At 35.2% G+C, this 15,690-nt stretch overlaps 1 protein-coding gene across 17 annotated transcripts in view; it reads left to right on the top strand.

Moving 5' to 3' along the window:
• ITGA4 (integrin subunit alpha 4) overlaps nucleotides 1–15,690 on the top strand; it is a 412,268-nt gene that overhangs the window by 381,318 nt on the left and 15,260 nt on the right. For all 17 annotated transcript variants that reach the window (XR_010149805.1, XR_010149806.1, XR_010149807.1 and 14 more), the window contains 3 exons: nucleotides 2,894–3,043; nucleotides 4,934–5,010; nucleotides 15,423–15,573. Coding sequence is in view for 9 of the 17 variants with exons in the window: in XM_063790615.1 (XP_063646685.1) it covers nucleotides 2,894–3,043; nucleotides 4,934–5,010; nucleotides 15,423–15,573 (378 nt within the window). In the remaining 8 variants the exon portion in view is untranslated. The remainder of the gene's footprint in view (nucleotides 1–2,893; nucleotides 3,044–4,933; nucleotides 5,011–15,422; nucleotides 15,574–15,690) is intronic.

A 15,690-nucleotide genomic window follows, 5' to 3' on the forward strand; every position in this document is an offset into this window, starting at 1 on the left:
CCCTATTTCTTAAGGATTATTAATTGATGAGCTTTGAAAATAATCTATTCCTTATCTGCTTTGGGGCAGTAATGTTTAAGCCATATTGCAATCCTGAAATGTCTATAGATAAATAGAAACCTGGTCCACTGACATTACTTAGTAGGAGGTCTGTCAATTGCAGTGTCGTGGGTCTACCTTGAGGAACTCATCTAGCATAATATAAACCTTAATTATGGTTTAAGTTAATATGTCTAGCCTGGGTGAAAATACTAGACTCTTTAATGGTCAAGAGGGAATTTGTTGAATCTATTTTTTAAGATGAGAAGAACTTATAGATTGAAACAGCCATATGAAAAGTAGAGTCAAAAACTCAGCCTTAAATTATTAGTATGAAAGACACCACAGTCTGTGACCAATTCATCAAATTATCTCCTGCGTATAGCAACAATTCTAATACCAAGAAAAACAAAAACTGCATAGATTTTCTCCACTAGTTTCCGTGTAGGTGGGCTATATGTGGTGATGTGAACTGCTCTCTTATATCCTGAGATCATTTCTACTTTTAATTATTGCAGTGTCTAAATCTCATTTTATAGATTTCTCATCGACATGTCTTTAGGTTTCTCAATTGAATTCTGTTATAAATCCTCTTAGGTTACTTTAGTAGTAAAATCTTATTAGCTTACCCTTTTAGATAAGGAGAAGTCTGTTTTGTTGAGTACCCTTTGAAAATCACATTTCTGTCTGCGTAGTGCTTGAACAGATGCTTTCTAAGAGACACTGTGTTTTATATGCTACCTGATTTTCATATACATTTGCCCTGCAGTATCCATGGGGGATTGATTCCAGGACCCCACTTGGATACAAAAATCCAAGGATCCTCAAGTCCCTTATATAAAATTGTGCCATATTTGCACTTAACCTTTGTAAATCTTCTCATATACTTTAAATCACCTCTAAATTACTTATAATATGTAATACAATGTAAATGCTATGTAAATACTTGTTATACTGTATTAGTTAGGGAATAATGACAAGAAAAAAAATATGTACATGTTCAGCACTGATGCAACCATCCATTATTTGCCAACTATTTTTGATCCAAGTTGGCTGAACCCACAGATGTGGAACCGATGGGTACAGAGGGCTGACTCTCTTTGTTTTCATAGACTTGAGAGTCTAGGACACTTTTACTATCTAGTGAAGTGCTTACTTAATCGAATGACAAATGCTTTCAAAGATTTTTTTTGTTTATTTCACTGTGTGTAAGCAAATAATTTTGAAAATAATGTGGAATTTTTTTAATGAGGATAGCAAGTAATCAAATGAAAAGAAAATCATTTGTAAGTTGATAGAAAATATTTTTAAAAGAAAATAATGTATGCATATAGAAATAAAGGTTAAAATGTAAGAATTGTCAATCAGTTGTAATAAACTCGAGCTGTTTCTTTGGAGACAGAATACAATGAATTTTAAAAATCTGATTATTGAAAAAAAAAACTTGTGACCACATATCAACAAGAATAGGAGTAAGAAATGCTGTGTAGACATTAGTTAAGATATTAAGTTTAAATGAATGTTATACAGAGCAGAATGGATTGTGAATGGGTTACAATTTCTGTGTAACTGGTAAATAAATTCAAGAGTTCTTTGTGAAGTATAAAAGCACAATAAACTTAGAAAAAACAAAAACGGCTGGGCGCGGTGGTTCAAGCCTGTAATCCCAGCACTTTGGGAGGCCGAGTGGGGTGGATCACTTGAGGTCAGGAATTTGAGACCAGCCCTACCAACGTGGTGAAACCTGGTCTTTACTAAAAATACAAAAATTAGCTGGATGTGGTTGTGCATGCCTGTAATTCCAGCTACTCGGGAGACTGAAGTGGGAGGATCACTTGAACCCAGGAGAGAGAGATTGTAGTGAGCTGAAATCACGCCACTGCCCTCAAGCCTGGGTGACAGAGCAAGACTGACTCAAAAACGAAAAATAAATAAATAAATAAAAACTTTAACAACTAATAAGAAAATCAGTGAAGCGACCAGTGTATACAATTAGATGTACAAAAGAAATACTTTTCCTATATACCATTCAGTATCTGTTAGAAAAGATAATAGAAAAGTTCCATAAAGAAAGAAAAGGGCTGGGTATGGTGGCTCACACCTGTAATCCCAGCTCTTTGGGAGGCCAAAACTGGAGGAGCCCTTGAGCCCAGGAGTTCAAGACCAGTCTGGGAAACATTGAAAGACCCTGTCTCTATAAATATGAAAAAATTGGCTGGGCATGGTGGTACACATCTGTAGTCCTAGCTACTCTGAAGGCTGAAGCAGAAGGATCGCTTGAGCCCAGGAGTTCAGAACTGTGGTGAGCTACACTTCACTCCAGTCTGCTGACAGAGGGACACATCCCATCTCTTAAAAAAAAAAAAAAAAAAAAAAAAACTAAAAAGGATGTTTTATAATAAATCTGGAGTCAAATGAATCAAATTCAATCAAAATGTTGTTGAGAGATATAAAGAGAAAATGTATAGGGTAAAGTTAAATGGGATAAAAAGCACCTTGAAATGATTTACAAAAAGTTTATCATGAAAAATGCTTATGTTATAATATCAAGTTATCTTTTAAATGCGTAGAAAATAGCATGGAAGAAAATACTCCCAAGTACAGACCTTTATAACTATTATTGGATAGTATTATTTTTCATTTTTATTCTTTTTGTGTTTTTCATAAGAAATGTAAATGATTTTGTGTGATATGAAAAAATATACATCTTCATTTTTTTAACGGTTTAGATAAAAGATAAGTATTTGCTTTGTCTTCCATGTATAGTGTTTGGCCCTTTTCAGGAAAGGAGTTTTATATTTTTTTAATCTACGTGCTTGTTTTTGTTAATTCATATGGTGGTTATTTTCCTTAGAAAGATGTGCGGGACATCCTCACCCCAATTCAGATTGAAGCTGCTTACCACCTTGGTCCTCATGTCATCAGTAAACGAAGTACAGAGGAATTCCCACCACTTCAGCCAATTCTTCAGCAGAAGAAAGAAAAAGACATAATTAAAAAAACAGTAGGAATATTTTCCTTTATTCAAATTATTGTGTGGCATTTAACTAAATTTTTAAAATATGGCATAATTCTGAAGAAGTGAACTATATGTCGGAATTTTTAAAACTATGAATTTTTAAAAACAAAAATAGATTTATTCATTTCTTTAAATTGTTTATATTCCCTTTAGGATATTGAACTGAATATTTTAAAATATGCATTTAATCACAACAGTAGATTCTCATATAAAATGCTGATGTTCTATTTTTAATGCCTTGCCAGTGAAGAAAGATATATTACTAGAGAGAAATCATAATGGGAGAAGGTTGTATTTACAAGTTAGTTATTCAGTGTCATCATGTGTCCTCAGTTTATCTTCCTCTTCTCATTTTCTCCCTTGCTTTCATCCTACTCACAGATTCACTCATGTCTTCATAATCAAATTTTCTTGCTTAGTTTTACCCATTTACAGACACATGTATTTATGTTATACAATAATTTCTTTTTAAAAATTTCATTATATGCTTTTCAGCCACATCCCAGGATCAATTGCATTTGAGATGGATCCTACATTCTAACCAGTGAACCGTTTTCTAAATTATCTCAAAATATTTAAGTTTCACTGACAGTGTATTTATTCTCAGGAGTCCTGTTGTTCAGACCTTTAGTGTCTATCAACACAAAGACATAGTGTTTGTCCAAAAACAGGATGTGTCTGGGCATAGTAAAAAGCCTTCATTAAAATGTTCTCTAATGACACACAGAATGTAAAAGATGAAAGGGACGTTTAAAGGTCTAGTTCATATCCTGTCCAGACAAAATTGCCCCATAGTCACTTTAAGATAATTGAGCTTACAGTCACCACTAGTCTAGTCTAGAATACAGGATCAAATGAAGATAACTGAAGAGCAGATTTTTCTCTATACCCTCATATGAAACTATTTACGGAAGTCAGGGGTTGTTTTTACTCTTCTTTTGAACTTCAGTTGTCAACATCAACTATTTGTAAATGTCTTTAATAGTGAAAATCTCAATATTGCAAGTACACAAGCCAAAACCTTAGCAATTTGTAGTTATGTTAATTTATATTTTGATTCTTAGAACAACCGGCTTTACCAATAGAAATGGCAGAAAAAAAATCATATTTATTTAGAGAGATATTTACACCTCTCCCCCAGCTGTAGGCACGCTATTTGACAGTACTCTAGTCACTTCACACTTAATGAGCCTGGCTCCTTCTGACTTTCTAGATCTCTCTTTGTTTTCTGCATCCGTCTCTCTTTACCTGTTCCCGTTATCTTCCCTTTTATCTCTCCCCATTTTTTCCTTTTGCCCAGCTTATGCCTTGGGTCTTCCTAGGTCCTTTATAGTATTTATTGATCTTATTAAAAAGCTTAGAGTTAATTAAATTCTGAAACCCTTACTTATTTAATTTTGTTCAATATTTCCTCTAAGTAAAATTTCTAAGTATCTCCATGTAGCTAATTTCAATGAATATAAAATCACTGTCCCAACATCTGTCAAAATTAAGTGCCATACTTACATGTAATAAATGGGATGAAACTGCAGCAACAGAAAATTGAGAGGAACCCAATGAAAAACATCTTGGCAGCTAATAAACTCCTTTAATGCCTTTCATTTAACTTTTTTTCCAAAGCTTATTTCACTTAGAAAATTTGGGCTTTAAATTTTACCTATTTAGAACTTAGCTCTTTTAGCCCTGCAAGTAATTGTCATTTGAACCCTACTAATTCTCAAATTGAACTTTTTAAAAGAGATAAAATAAAGAGTTGTCAATTTGATGTATCGATTTTATTTTTCTCATGCATCACAGATGTCTTCATCTTTAAAATATATATAAATATACTTGCTGATTAAATCAAAATAAAAAACGTTGTCTTTTTATTTCCAGATAAACTTTGCAAGGTTTTGTGCCCATGAAAATTGTTCTGCTGATTTACAGGTTTCTGCAAAGATTGGGTTTTTGAAGTAAGTATATGTGGTATATAGTCTCTGTTATTCATCAAGAGGGGGTAATGAGTGTATGCATTTGCATTCCCAAAAGAAAAGGAACAAGAGCTAACCCTTGAAAATTAACAGCGTTTAAAGAATTAGCAACACAATGCTTAGTTTTTTATCGGCCAGAAAACTGGTTATATCACTCAGACTGATATATAATCCAAGTATGACAAATTTAAAAAGGAATAAACTATCTTGCTCTTCTAAATTCATAGAAGGGGAAACAGAGTAAAAAGGAAATAGATATGTGCTTTAGAATAGCATCTAACACATAGCAAAGACTGGATAAATGTTGGTTGCTATCGTTATTTTATAATGGCAAATAAACCACTGCAATTTTGTATCATATCTGGATCCCCTATATTCAAATCATTTTGCATATCAAAAAGATGATGTGAAAACAAGGACCAGAGAGAGAGAATGAACACTTCAGGTTGAGGATTGATCATAGAAGGCAAGTGAAAGAAGGGAAGAAGATGCATCAGTGACAGGGCAGGGAAACGGGGAACTATTTTTGGGAGATTGGGATATAAATGGAGCAGCTTTAATCTGGGGCATGTTGAATTTGGAGGGACTTTTCTATGTGGCATTCCACTTGAAAATCTAGTTCAGGATTATGTTTGGAAGTTCCTCCATATATTAGTGACTTGTGAGATGGCCCAAGGGATAGAAATGTGAATTTCATAGAGGAAAAAAATTACAGATCAAATCTTGGAGGACAGTTTTATTCAAGGAGATTAAAAAGAATGGGGAGTCCCTGTAGGAGACTGAGAAGGCATCTTCAAGGAATTAAAGAGAACCAAGTCCCTGGTGAAATAGCCAATGGAGAATATAAAAAGGGAGACTTAATATTGTAAAATTTATAAAAAGATCAGATAGCGTAATGTCTAAAGGTCATGGAAGTTGGCATTTATTAATGTGACGGGTGGTGAAAAAATGGGTATCACTGGCAAATGTTAAGATAGAACTCTCAGTGCAGAAGTAGCCAAATGACAGGATTAGTGATTAAAGAAAGGAGAGTATACTGGGAACAAGTAGGTTCAAGTGAGGTATTTTTACGTATCAAATGTTGTTATTTGTTTAATTATTAGAAGATGTAAATGTGAGTGCCAGAGGCAGGGAAAAGAATAAATTGGAGGGAGACATCTTCAACTTAACTTCCAGCACATGCTTTTCAGTCCATACTTGAATTCCACTCTGAAGCATTTCACTGTTCACTTCCTCTTTTGAATGTCTTATCCTTTAATTTTCATGATACTATCCTACTCCCATTGTCTTAGTAGTTATTTAGCCCTTTCTTTTCAGCTGTTTTTGATGGATCTTTGGTTTTGGCACCCTAAATGGTCCTCCCTCAGCCCTTTCTCTCACTACCACATTCAACCTTGGTAGTCTTGCTCACAACTGCAATTTCAACTGGCATGCCTACACTGCTGATGCCTAAACGAGTGTCTCTTGAGTTTCACACCCACCTACATATCAAATTCCCTATTAGACATGTCCTTTTGGTTGCCCTATAGTTTCAATCTGTCCAGGCACTATCCAGGAATGACGTGGACATTAGAAAGTTACCAAAGCCAGAAACCTAGGGCTCAATCTGCATTCTTTTCTCTTTCTTATTCCTGATATCCAGAATTATTAAGTACTACAATACTACCACCTAGATGTCTTTCTTATCCATCATGCTTTGCTATCTCTACCACTATTACTCCAAACTAGGCACTCACTATCCTACCTAGGTCACTAAGTTCTCCTGCTTTCTAGGATACTGGCCTTTGATTTTGCATTACTAACATACACATGTGATAACAGTGCTTCAGTGGCTCATTTTAGACTTAAAATCTAAACTCCTGGGTGGTATTTTTCACCAATTCCCCAGGAAGTTTTTCATCAATGGCTGAATACTTATGGTGGTTTGGCTGTGCCATGCTCTCCTGAACCTCTGTATCTTCTCACTTCTTCTGCCCATCTACCTGATTAACTTTTATTTATCTTTTAAATCTCACCTGTTTCCTAGGGGAAGCCCCCTGGTCTTCAGCTACTTAAACTTAAGTTCTGTTGTGCCCTTGGTCCTATGGCACTGTGCTCACGATTATTGAGAGTCTGTCTCCACACTGTCCTGGAAGCTGCTGCAAAGCAGGGTCCTGTCATTTTTGTGTTCCCAATGCCTAACAGTGCCTGGAGTGCTGCAGGTGACTGGAGAGGTTTGCTGAGAATGGAACAAGATCCCAAAAGGGATCAGATTCATAGGTAGAGGAATTAGCCTTAGTTAAGAATCTCCTTATCTTGAGCTAACAAGCTATGAAAATATGTTTGACATTAAGAAATTTCAATGTGGAAGGAAGGGAAATACAGAGAACTCATGGATGGCTAGGATAAAAAGCAAGTTTATATGTGGTAATTGAAGGCATTGAGGATATGTTTGGGAACTGAAAGGAATGGAAAAAATTCAAAATAGATAAAGGACAGGGAGTCAACTAGGAATAAGTAAAAAGGTTGACAAATAGGGTTGAGTACCCTACTGTGGTAGGATCACATATGGCTGAGAATCAATTAATTATTTTCACTTAGGCAATGTCAGTTTAGCCTTGAGAGTCCATAGTTCAGGGCCAAAAAGCCTTGACCTATTTGATTGATGATTGGATTTTATACTTAAGTTACTCAGATTAACTGTAATCCAGAAACAGTGACTACGGACTACTTTGTATCCCAGCATGTAGGGCAGTGCCTTTATTGATTTCTTAGTTGAATAACTTATAATCTTCCCATTTCTGTATTTATTTTCTTCCTAAACCGCTTAATTATCTTGGTGTTTTTACCCTCATGGGCCTTTGATAAGAAGACGAGCTGTGTGGGGGAAATCTTTTCTAAGCTGCAAGTAAAGGAGTGTTTTCATTTTCTTAAATCAGACACTTGTGCTATCACCTTTCATTGCAGTCTCTCTGGCGTATGAGAAACTGAGACATTGACATTTATAAGAAAATATTACTAACTATGCTTCTTTCCTGAATAATGAAAATGCATCTTAATGAATTATTTTTCTTTGTTACATGTTTTCTCACAACAAAATATCTACTTTGCATTTTTAATTTAGAGTGATATTTCTTGCAGCCTATCAAACCCATTATGATTTTTAAATGGCATAATGATTTTAAATGAAGTATAAGGCTGTGTTTCTTAAGGTGTTGTCTCTGAGCCACCTTTATGAGAATCACCTGGATGCTTGAAAGAAATGCAGATTCCTAGGCCCCAGACCATCCACGTCAGAACTAAAGGGGACCAGGCCACAGATCTTCACAATTAATAGAGCTCCAAGTTCTTATCACACTGAAACCTAAGAACCAATGTTGTGGTGGTGAAGAGCTTCCAGATTTGAAGTCAAACTGACCTGGTTCAAATCCCATATCTACTGTATTACTAGTGACCTTTTCAGAGAAGACTTTTAACTTCTCTAGACCTCTTTCCTCATTGCTAAGTGGGTAAAAATAGTACCGACTCTTTAAGGTTGTCTTAAAGGGTAATAATGCAGGCCAAGTGCCTAGTGCAAAGCCTGATTTCCATGAAGACTCAATAAAAGTCATTACTATTTCTATTTTTGAAATATTATGGTTGGAATTTCTATAGATAAGCTTTTTTAGTTTGGCCATAAAATGAAACATTGCCAATTCTATACATAATTCTGCATATAAGCTTTATATCCTGAAAATATAGCTGCTGTGACTGGCTCAGTAGTTGCAGTCTTACAAGGTTTGAAGTGGCATGAATGTCCATATAAAGTAGTAGGCACCATATTTTTTGTATCAACTAAGAAAGTTACAGGCTATGTATTTCTATTAGATAAATGATTATTTGAGGAACTTTCAAATGAGAGCCCTTCTAAGTAATTTCTTAGACTCACAGTGAAAGGTTCTGACAAAGTGCTTTGTGTTTTGGTAAATTATACTCTATCAGACAGAAATATGTCTCTCCCACAGAGGTGTCCTCTCTCCTTTCTCAGAAACAGTAGGCGAATTGTGACCATATGTTCCATACATTCTCCCAGCTATAACTCTGCTGGCACTAATGGTATTTATGTGCCCCAGAGCTATAAACCTGTTTTAGGTAAATGTATTTACTCAGTAAAGAACATGAGTTTCTGAAGACTGCAATAATAAACTGTCAACAGTACGCTAAACAGTGCTTATCCACTCTCTCTCATCTCTCCATTAAGTTGAGGCTTCCTCCTGTATGTCTAAATGCTTAGGACAATAAACTGCATTTAAAAGGACTTGCAGTGCAAAATAAAGATGAACCAACATGACTTCAAGATTACAAATATAATAGAAGGTATTAGCCATCACATAGGGAGTTTAAAATCAAATCCTTGAAACTCATGTAAATGATACTGCAATACATTTCTGCACCTCAGTTGTGCTTCCAGAATGAGTGATGTAAGCTTTCCCTGAACAATTGCTTCTGTATCTGCTAGGAATACTTTTAATTGCAAGTTTTAGAGTAATTAACTAATAGTGACTTAAACAATAAAGGTATTATTTCGCATAATAAGCAGTCTTGAGGAAGGATGTTCACAGGTTTGGTGAACAGCTACCAAAGACTAGACATTGATGGTTATCTTTCCAGCTCTCTCAGCTTTTCCTCATGATCACAGTATAGCCAAGCAGCATCAAGCTTCCAAGCAAGAGAAAAGGGAAAAGAGCAAAAGTGCTTGGTCATCTTTAAGTTGCCCTTCCAGGAAGGGCAGTGCCTCATTAGATGTATTCTGATTAACCAGACGTGTGTTACCTGTTTATCCCTGATTCTGTTATGGTTGAAGGAGAATGGAGTCATCATGATCACAGTAAATTGATCCTGAATCAATTATTTTGTTATTGTGATACATTCTCTGGAGTTGAACCTAGAGGTCTGTCTTCTGAAATATTAAGGGAATGCTGCCTGTCACCTGAATAATCCAGGGCTCTGTTGGCAGCTAAGAAGGGAAATCACTGTTGGCTAGACAATGAGCAAGGAGCAACATCTGCCACCATGCTGTTAATTCCCGAAAGAGCTAGTGTGATGAAATTGTCCATTTTTAAAATGGAAATAGTATGAATATTTGCCTCACTGACAGCATAAAGTTTTGGGAGAATGAATTATATGCTTTATAAACTAAGACATGCTAATTACTGGTTCAATCTTTCAATTTAAGTTTTTCTGCTGTTCTTCCCTTAACCTCAGTGAGTTTGCCTGTCTTTAATAAAATCTTCCTAAATGTCAGGTAACCTGTCTATTCCAACAGGCAAGAATTTTTCAGTATTGTCTTTTTCCCTGAAGTCAGTAGTAAAGGAAAAAAAGATAAAAATTGTACTTAGACCTGTAGACTACTTGCTGCAGGTTACTCTTTTGTCAAATAAATGAGTCATGTATCTTGACATAGTGAAGTATGGTATCAGTTTACATTATATTTTATTCTAGCATCTTGATTAAAAACAAGTTAGCTATCAAGCCCTAATTCATTTTAGGGAGACAGGGTGAATTCATTATACTAAGACTTGGGGAGCATTTCTTGCAAAATAAAGCTATATTATTCACTCAGAAAAAAACATAGAGCCTGGTGCTGCAGTACATCATTTTTCTATTTTTCCTCTGTCACTTATTAAGTTATGATTCTGTATGTACACAGTACCTTGATTTGTTTAAGTTACATGGATTCTGTGCTGCTTTGTAAATTTCAAGTCTGCATTATGCATGTTTTAATGAAGAATGAACTATGAGTCCCAGGGACAGCTCTGGTTCAGTCTTGTCGCACTTCCAGATGTGCACCTGGTTCTTTATTATGTCTCACATAGGAAGCTGGTAGGTATCTTTCTGAGAGCATCTTGTTAATGAATCAATTTACAGTAAGATGTATATTTAGGGGAAAGAAAGTAGAATTGTAATTATGGTAATGGGGCAAAATAGCTTAAAAATGGAAAATAAACCAGGAGTCTAGCTGCTGAAATGTGAACATTGTGTTTCTCTTTAATTTGCTGTTGTCTTGGAACCTAGCTGTTTATGCAGTGCTTTCACCTTCTGTTGCTTGTCTAAGTGCCAACTTCTTTCCCAAAGGTGTTCAGTGACTAATGCTTTGGTTACAAGCCAGAATATTTTATAAATGTCTATTTCTGGGCAGCTCTTCTACAAGTCTTAATTAAACTTTAATGTCAAGCTGAAGTTTACTTTTAGAACCTCTTAGGTTGCTTTAGTCCTAACATGATTATAGAGTTTGGAGTGGGGGGGCAGGATGTGGGACAGCCATGTTCCCACACACTTCCTCTCTCCCATTTAACAGTGCCACCAAGCAGATTCATACTACTTAACCCCAAGGTTTACAACACAGGCACGAGTAAATCACAGCCATTCCCTAAAATGTTGTGGTAGCACACTGTCACTCAGACTCCTCCACCCTGCAGTGATACCCAGGGTTTGGAATTACTGCTTTGTTAGTTATTACACATTCTTCCAGCATATCCAACTGCTCAAATCAAGGATCCCAATGTAGAGATGATGCATGTGGAAGTAGCATTCTTTCCTTTCTTCTCCATGTCTGGAGGAGTTATGAGGACTGGGGGATCATTTTCTCTAATTCTCGTATGGCTTATTGGGGTAAAGAACTGCATCCTATGCCATCTGAAATAATGAAGCTTCTATTATAGTCAGAATAGTACAAAATAGATTTCAATTAAATATGGTAATATGTTATATGTTTATTTTGTAATTAATTTACTCATCAATTGGATTGCTCTGTAGCAAGAGCCTGCATTTTTTTCTGTGAAGGGACAGATAGTACATATTTGAGTTTTTGTGGGACAGAGATCTCTGTCCCAACTACTCAACTCTGTCACTGTAGTGCAAAAGCATGTCTGTGTTCTCATAGAGCTTTATTTACTAAAGTAGGCAGACATGTGAATTTGGCCTTCAGGGAGTAGTTTACAGACCTCTACTCTATGATATGCTTGCTTTTTATGTGGAAATTCTAAAGTATATATATTTTTATTAATTAAAAATAGTGCCTGATAGTATATTTTGTTTTTTAAACATAGTTTGTCAATATAACTTAGGCTGGTTGTGAAAGTAAGCCAAGATTCAAAGATTTTTAAGAAATTAATCCTGGGTTAAAAAATTATAAGAATCTCTCCTAGATAGAAACAAAGATAGATATAAATATGTATCTAGCCTACAGAATTACATGTGTATGTTGACCAAAAAACTATAATAGTTCCAAAAATGGGAATTGTCAAAAGTCCCATGGATAATTGAAAGGATAAATAAGATGTGGCATATTCATAAAACGGACTATATACACCAATGATAATAAACATTTTACAACTACATGTACCAATATGTTAATCTCACAAACAAAATTTTGAATAAAAGCCATGCAAAAGAACAGATACTCAAAGATTACATTAAACTTATATAAAATACAAAACTGAACAAAACCAAGTTATATTATTAAAAATCAAGGAGGGTGAGGACAATAACTGGAAGAAAAAGCCCCAGAGGGTTTTTCAGTGGTGCTGCTAATATTTTTTTCCTTGAGCTAGGTGCTTAACGCATGTATTCATAAAAAGTATTGAGCTGTACAATCATGATATGTGCATTTTTCTATGCATGTATTATACTCTGATAAGTTTAAATAGAAAAAAAGAGGAAGAATTTTCTAGCATTAAGTGAAGTGCCCATTTTCTTAGAAGTTACATTAGAGTTATAAAAGTGGGGGGAAATGTCCAAAATTATTTTATTTCCATATTCCGAGGTTCATAAGAATAATTCTCAAAAACCGTACCACATTTCCAGTTTGGATTTTGCCATGGTCATATGATGCCATTAATTCATAGGTCATTTCAGTAGGTTTATCACCACCAAAACATTAGGTTTTCTGGATGGGGTACAGATCACAATGTGGTAATGCTAGATATTTACTTTCTTAGTGAGACATTTGAAATTTGTATAGCATCACAGAACAGATAAACACGGTTTAAGGCTATAACGTGACAGTATTTATGCTGATACTTTCATAGACTTCTAACAGTCAATAACTTATCCAATAATTTCCCCAATTTTTTTCTGACATGTTGCTTGGACACCACCGAACCCTTCTTTACGTTTAATACAGACATGTACCTACCTGCTTATATTTTTTGAACACTGTGTTGTTAGGCTCTGAGAAAGCATGTGAATCACGATCCAGCATCTTCTTCCCAAGGCAAATTAGTCTAGTAGTGAGAGGAACCAGAGACTTGACATTGTGAAAATACTGCATTTTTATAGAGGTGCCCCGTGTGCTTTGAGAGAGGGAGAAGCTGCCACCTTACGCTGTTAGGGGACAGCAGTGCAGGGTGAAGGTGGTTAACAGTGAGTTTTGGCTGGAAGAACAACTAAGAATTATTGACGTCCAAGATAAATCTTGAAGAATAAGTACAAGTCAGATGCATGAAGAGGAGATGTTGACGTCAGAGTGCTAGTTTGAAGGAAGACGCAAAACATCCTGGTGTATTAGATGCCTGTTTATAGAAAAATATGACTGAAACAATGAATTGTGCAGTGAAAGTGAAGCAGGGGCCAACTCTGGAGGGCCTCTGTGTCATGCTAAGGAGTTGGAACTCTTATCTTGAAGGCAGTGTATGGTTCTCAACAGACAACATTATCTAGTTTGTTTTCTTGAAAATGACCCTCTGGCAGTGTGAAGACTGCATTAAAGGAGAGGAGAAGGACTTGAGACAGATAAATCAATTAGAAACTCAATCCAAGTGAATTTAGGTTCAATCATGACATTTTCAGACTTAAAATTTCTTGAGGCAGCCAATTTAACTATAGTAGTAGAGAAAGAACAAGTATCATGTCTTTACTACCTCAGGCAAAAAGTGGTTTCCCAGAGCCCTCTATTCACAACACTTGCCTGTTTGTGTATCTTTTTTACATTTATTTACACATCTGTCCTTTATTATATCAGCTCTAGGAAGGAGTGAAGCATGTTGGTATTTGGGAATGATGAACTTAGTGCCTGATTTATTGTACAGAAACTTTCAATTATATTCATTCATGAATCTTCAAGTAATACTTAAAAGCAGAAATTTTGAAACATGTTCTTAAACTCTGTCCTTACATATTCTGTCTTTAATCAGTTCACAAAAACAACTAAATTCCTACTGTATCTTTAGTATTTCCATAAATAGTTTATTCAAACACTAATCTCTACAAATGTTGATTTGAATGACACAATTTAAACATTAGTGAAGAAACTTCCTAAATTCTACAGTGCTAGGTGGATATTTATCTTTTTTATCTATCCTCACCTGATATTTTGCTTTGGGTAAATGCTTCTCTACTTTTAACTAATTTTTCTGAATTTTAAATTACTAGATATCTAAGAACTTCTGTTCTTAGGGGAAAGTTTATAAAATGACATACTGTAATGGAAAATTTTCCTTAGCACGTAGCTGTTCTAACCCTCTCACTGGGAAAAAGAATGAACTGTGTAGAAATTTGCAATTGTTTCAAGACTTCAGAACATTCTAGCTGTGGCCTTTGAATAAGTTCCTTATGTCTCAAATACTTCATATTTAAAATATTTTAAGGACTTTATGCAGTATACATAACCCAGATCTTCAATGAATGGTAGGTAGTATGGAATAGGATGACTGAGGCTTAAAAATGCTAAATCACTTCCCCACCAGAAAGAACTGCTGGCAGTGCCAGGACTTGAACTCGTGCATATATATGGATTTACAGCAATCTATACTTTGCAATACACAGGAGGATGAAGCATTTCTCCAGTTCTGTTTTTAAATTTGGCCTAGTTACTGGTGGAGGTGACCAGCTGCTTCACAATTTAATTCTAGTCCAACAGATTTTAGTGCCACGCACTTGTGGGTGGACATAGTAGTTCTTCCTCATGCCTTGCTCACTTCTACCAAGTATTCCTTCTAGTCTTCTTTTCTACCAGTTCCTTCCATTTTCCTCCCTCGGTTCAGGCAGCAGCTAGTTCAATGTCTATTTTAGGCTTGCAAGAAAGAAAAGAAAAACTGCTTTGCCTTTAGAAAATGTTATGAAATAATCAGGAAAATGTTAAAATTATAGAAGCGAGAGGTTACGCAGAAAATAAATGAGAAAAGATACGAGTTTAATTATAGCTCATTAAAGTTTCCTTGGGTAATAGGTGACTGAATTTACAAAAAACATGACAAAGAGTTCTTCTTAATATGGTTTTACATCTGCTTGCATAGGGTCAGTCCCATGATTGTTTTTCCAAGAAAATTAGTATTTTATGTTCAGCATAAATTATATACATATATCCTTGTATGCATATAAGAGAGAGGGATTTTTATTTCCTAAACAAGAACTAAATAATATTACTTAATTTTTAGGCCCCATGAAAATAAAACATATCTTGCTGTTGGGAGTATGAAGACATTGATGTTGAATGTGTCCTTGTTTAATGCTGGAGATGATGCATATGAAACTACTCTACATGTCAAACTACCCGTGGGTCTTTATTTCATTAAGATTTTAGAGCTGGTAAGTACTGTAAACCACAATAGCATGATACTACTTGGTATTTTACTTAATTTTTTAAAAGTAAATGGTAGAATTCACTTCACTGATTTGGGGTATAAGTCTTAATATTTAGGCTCC

Source organism: Pan troglodytes, chromosome 13 (genome assembly GCF_028858775.2).
Source record: "Pan troglodytes isolate AG18354 chromosome 13, NHGRI_mPanTro3-v2.0_pri, whole genome shotgun sequence".
Taxonomy (NCBI): domain Eukaryota; kingdom Metazoa; phylum Chordata; class Mammalia; order Primates; family Hominidae; genus Pan; species Pan troglodytes.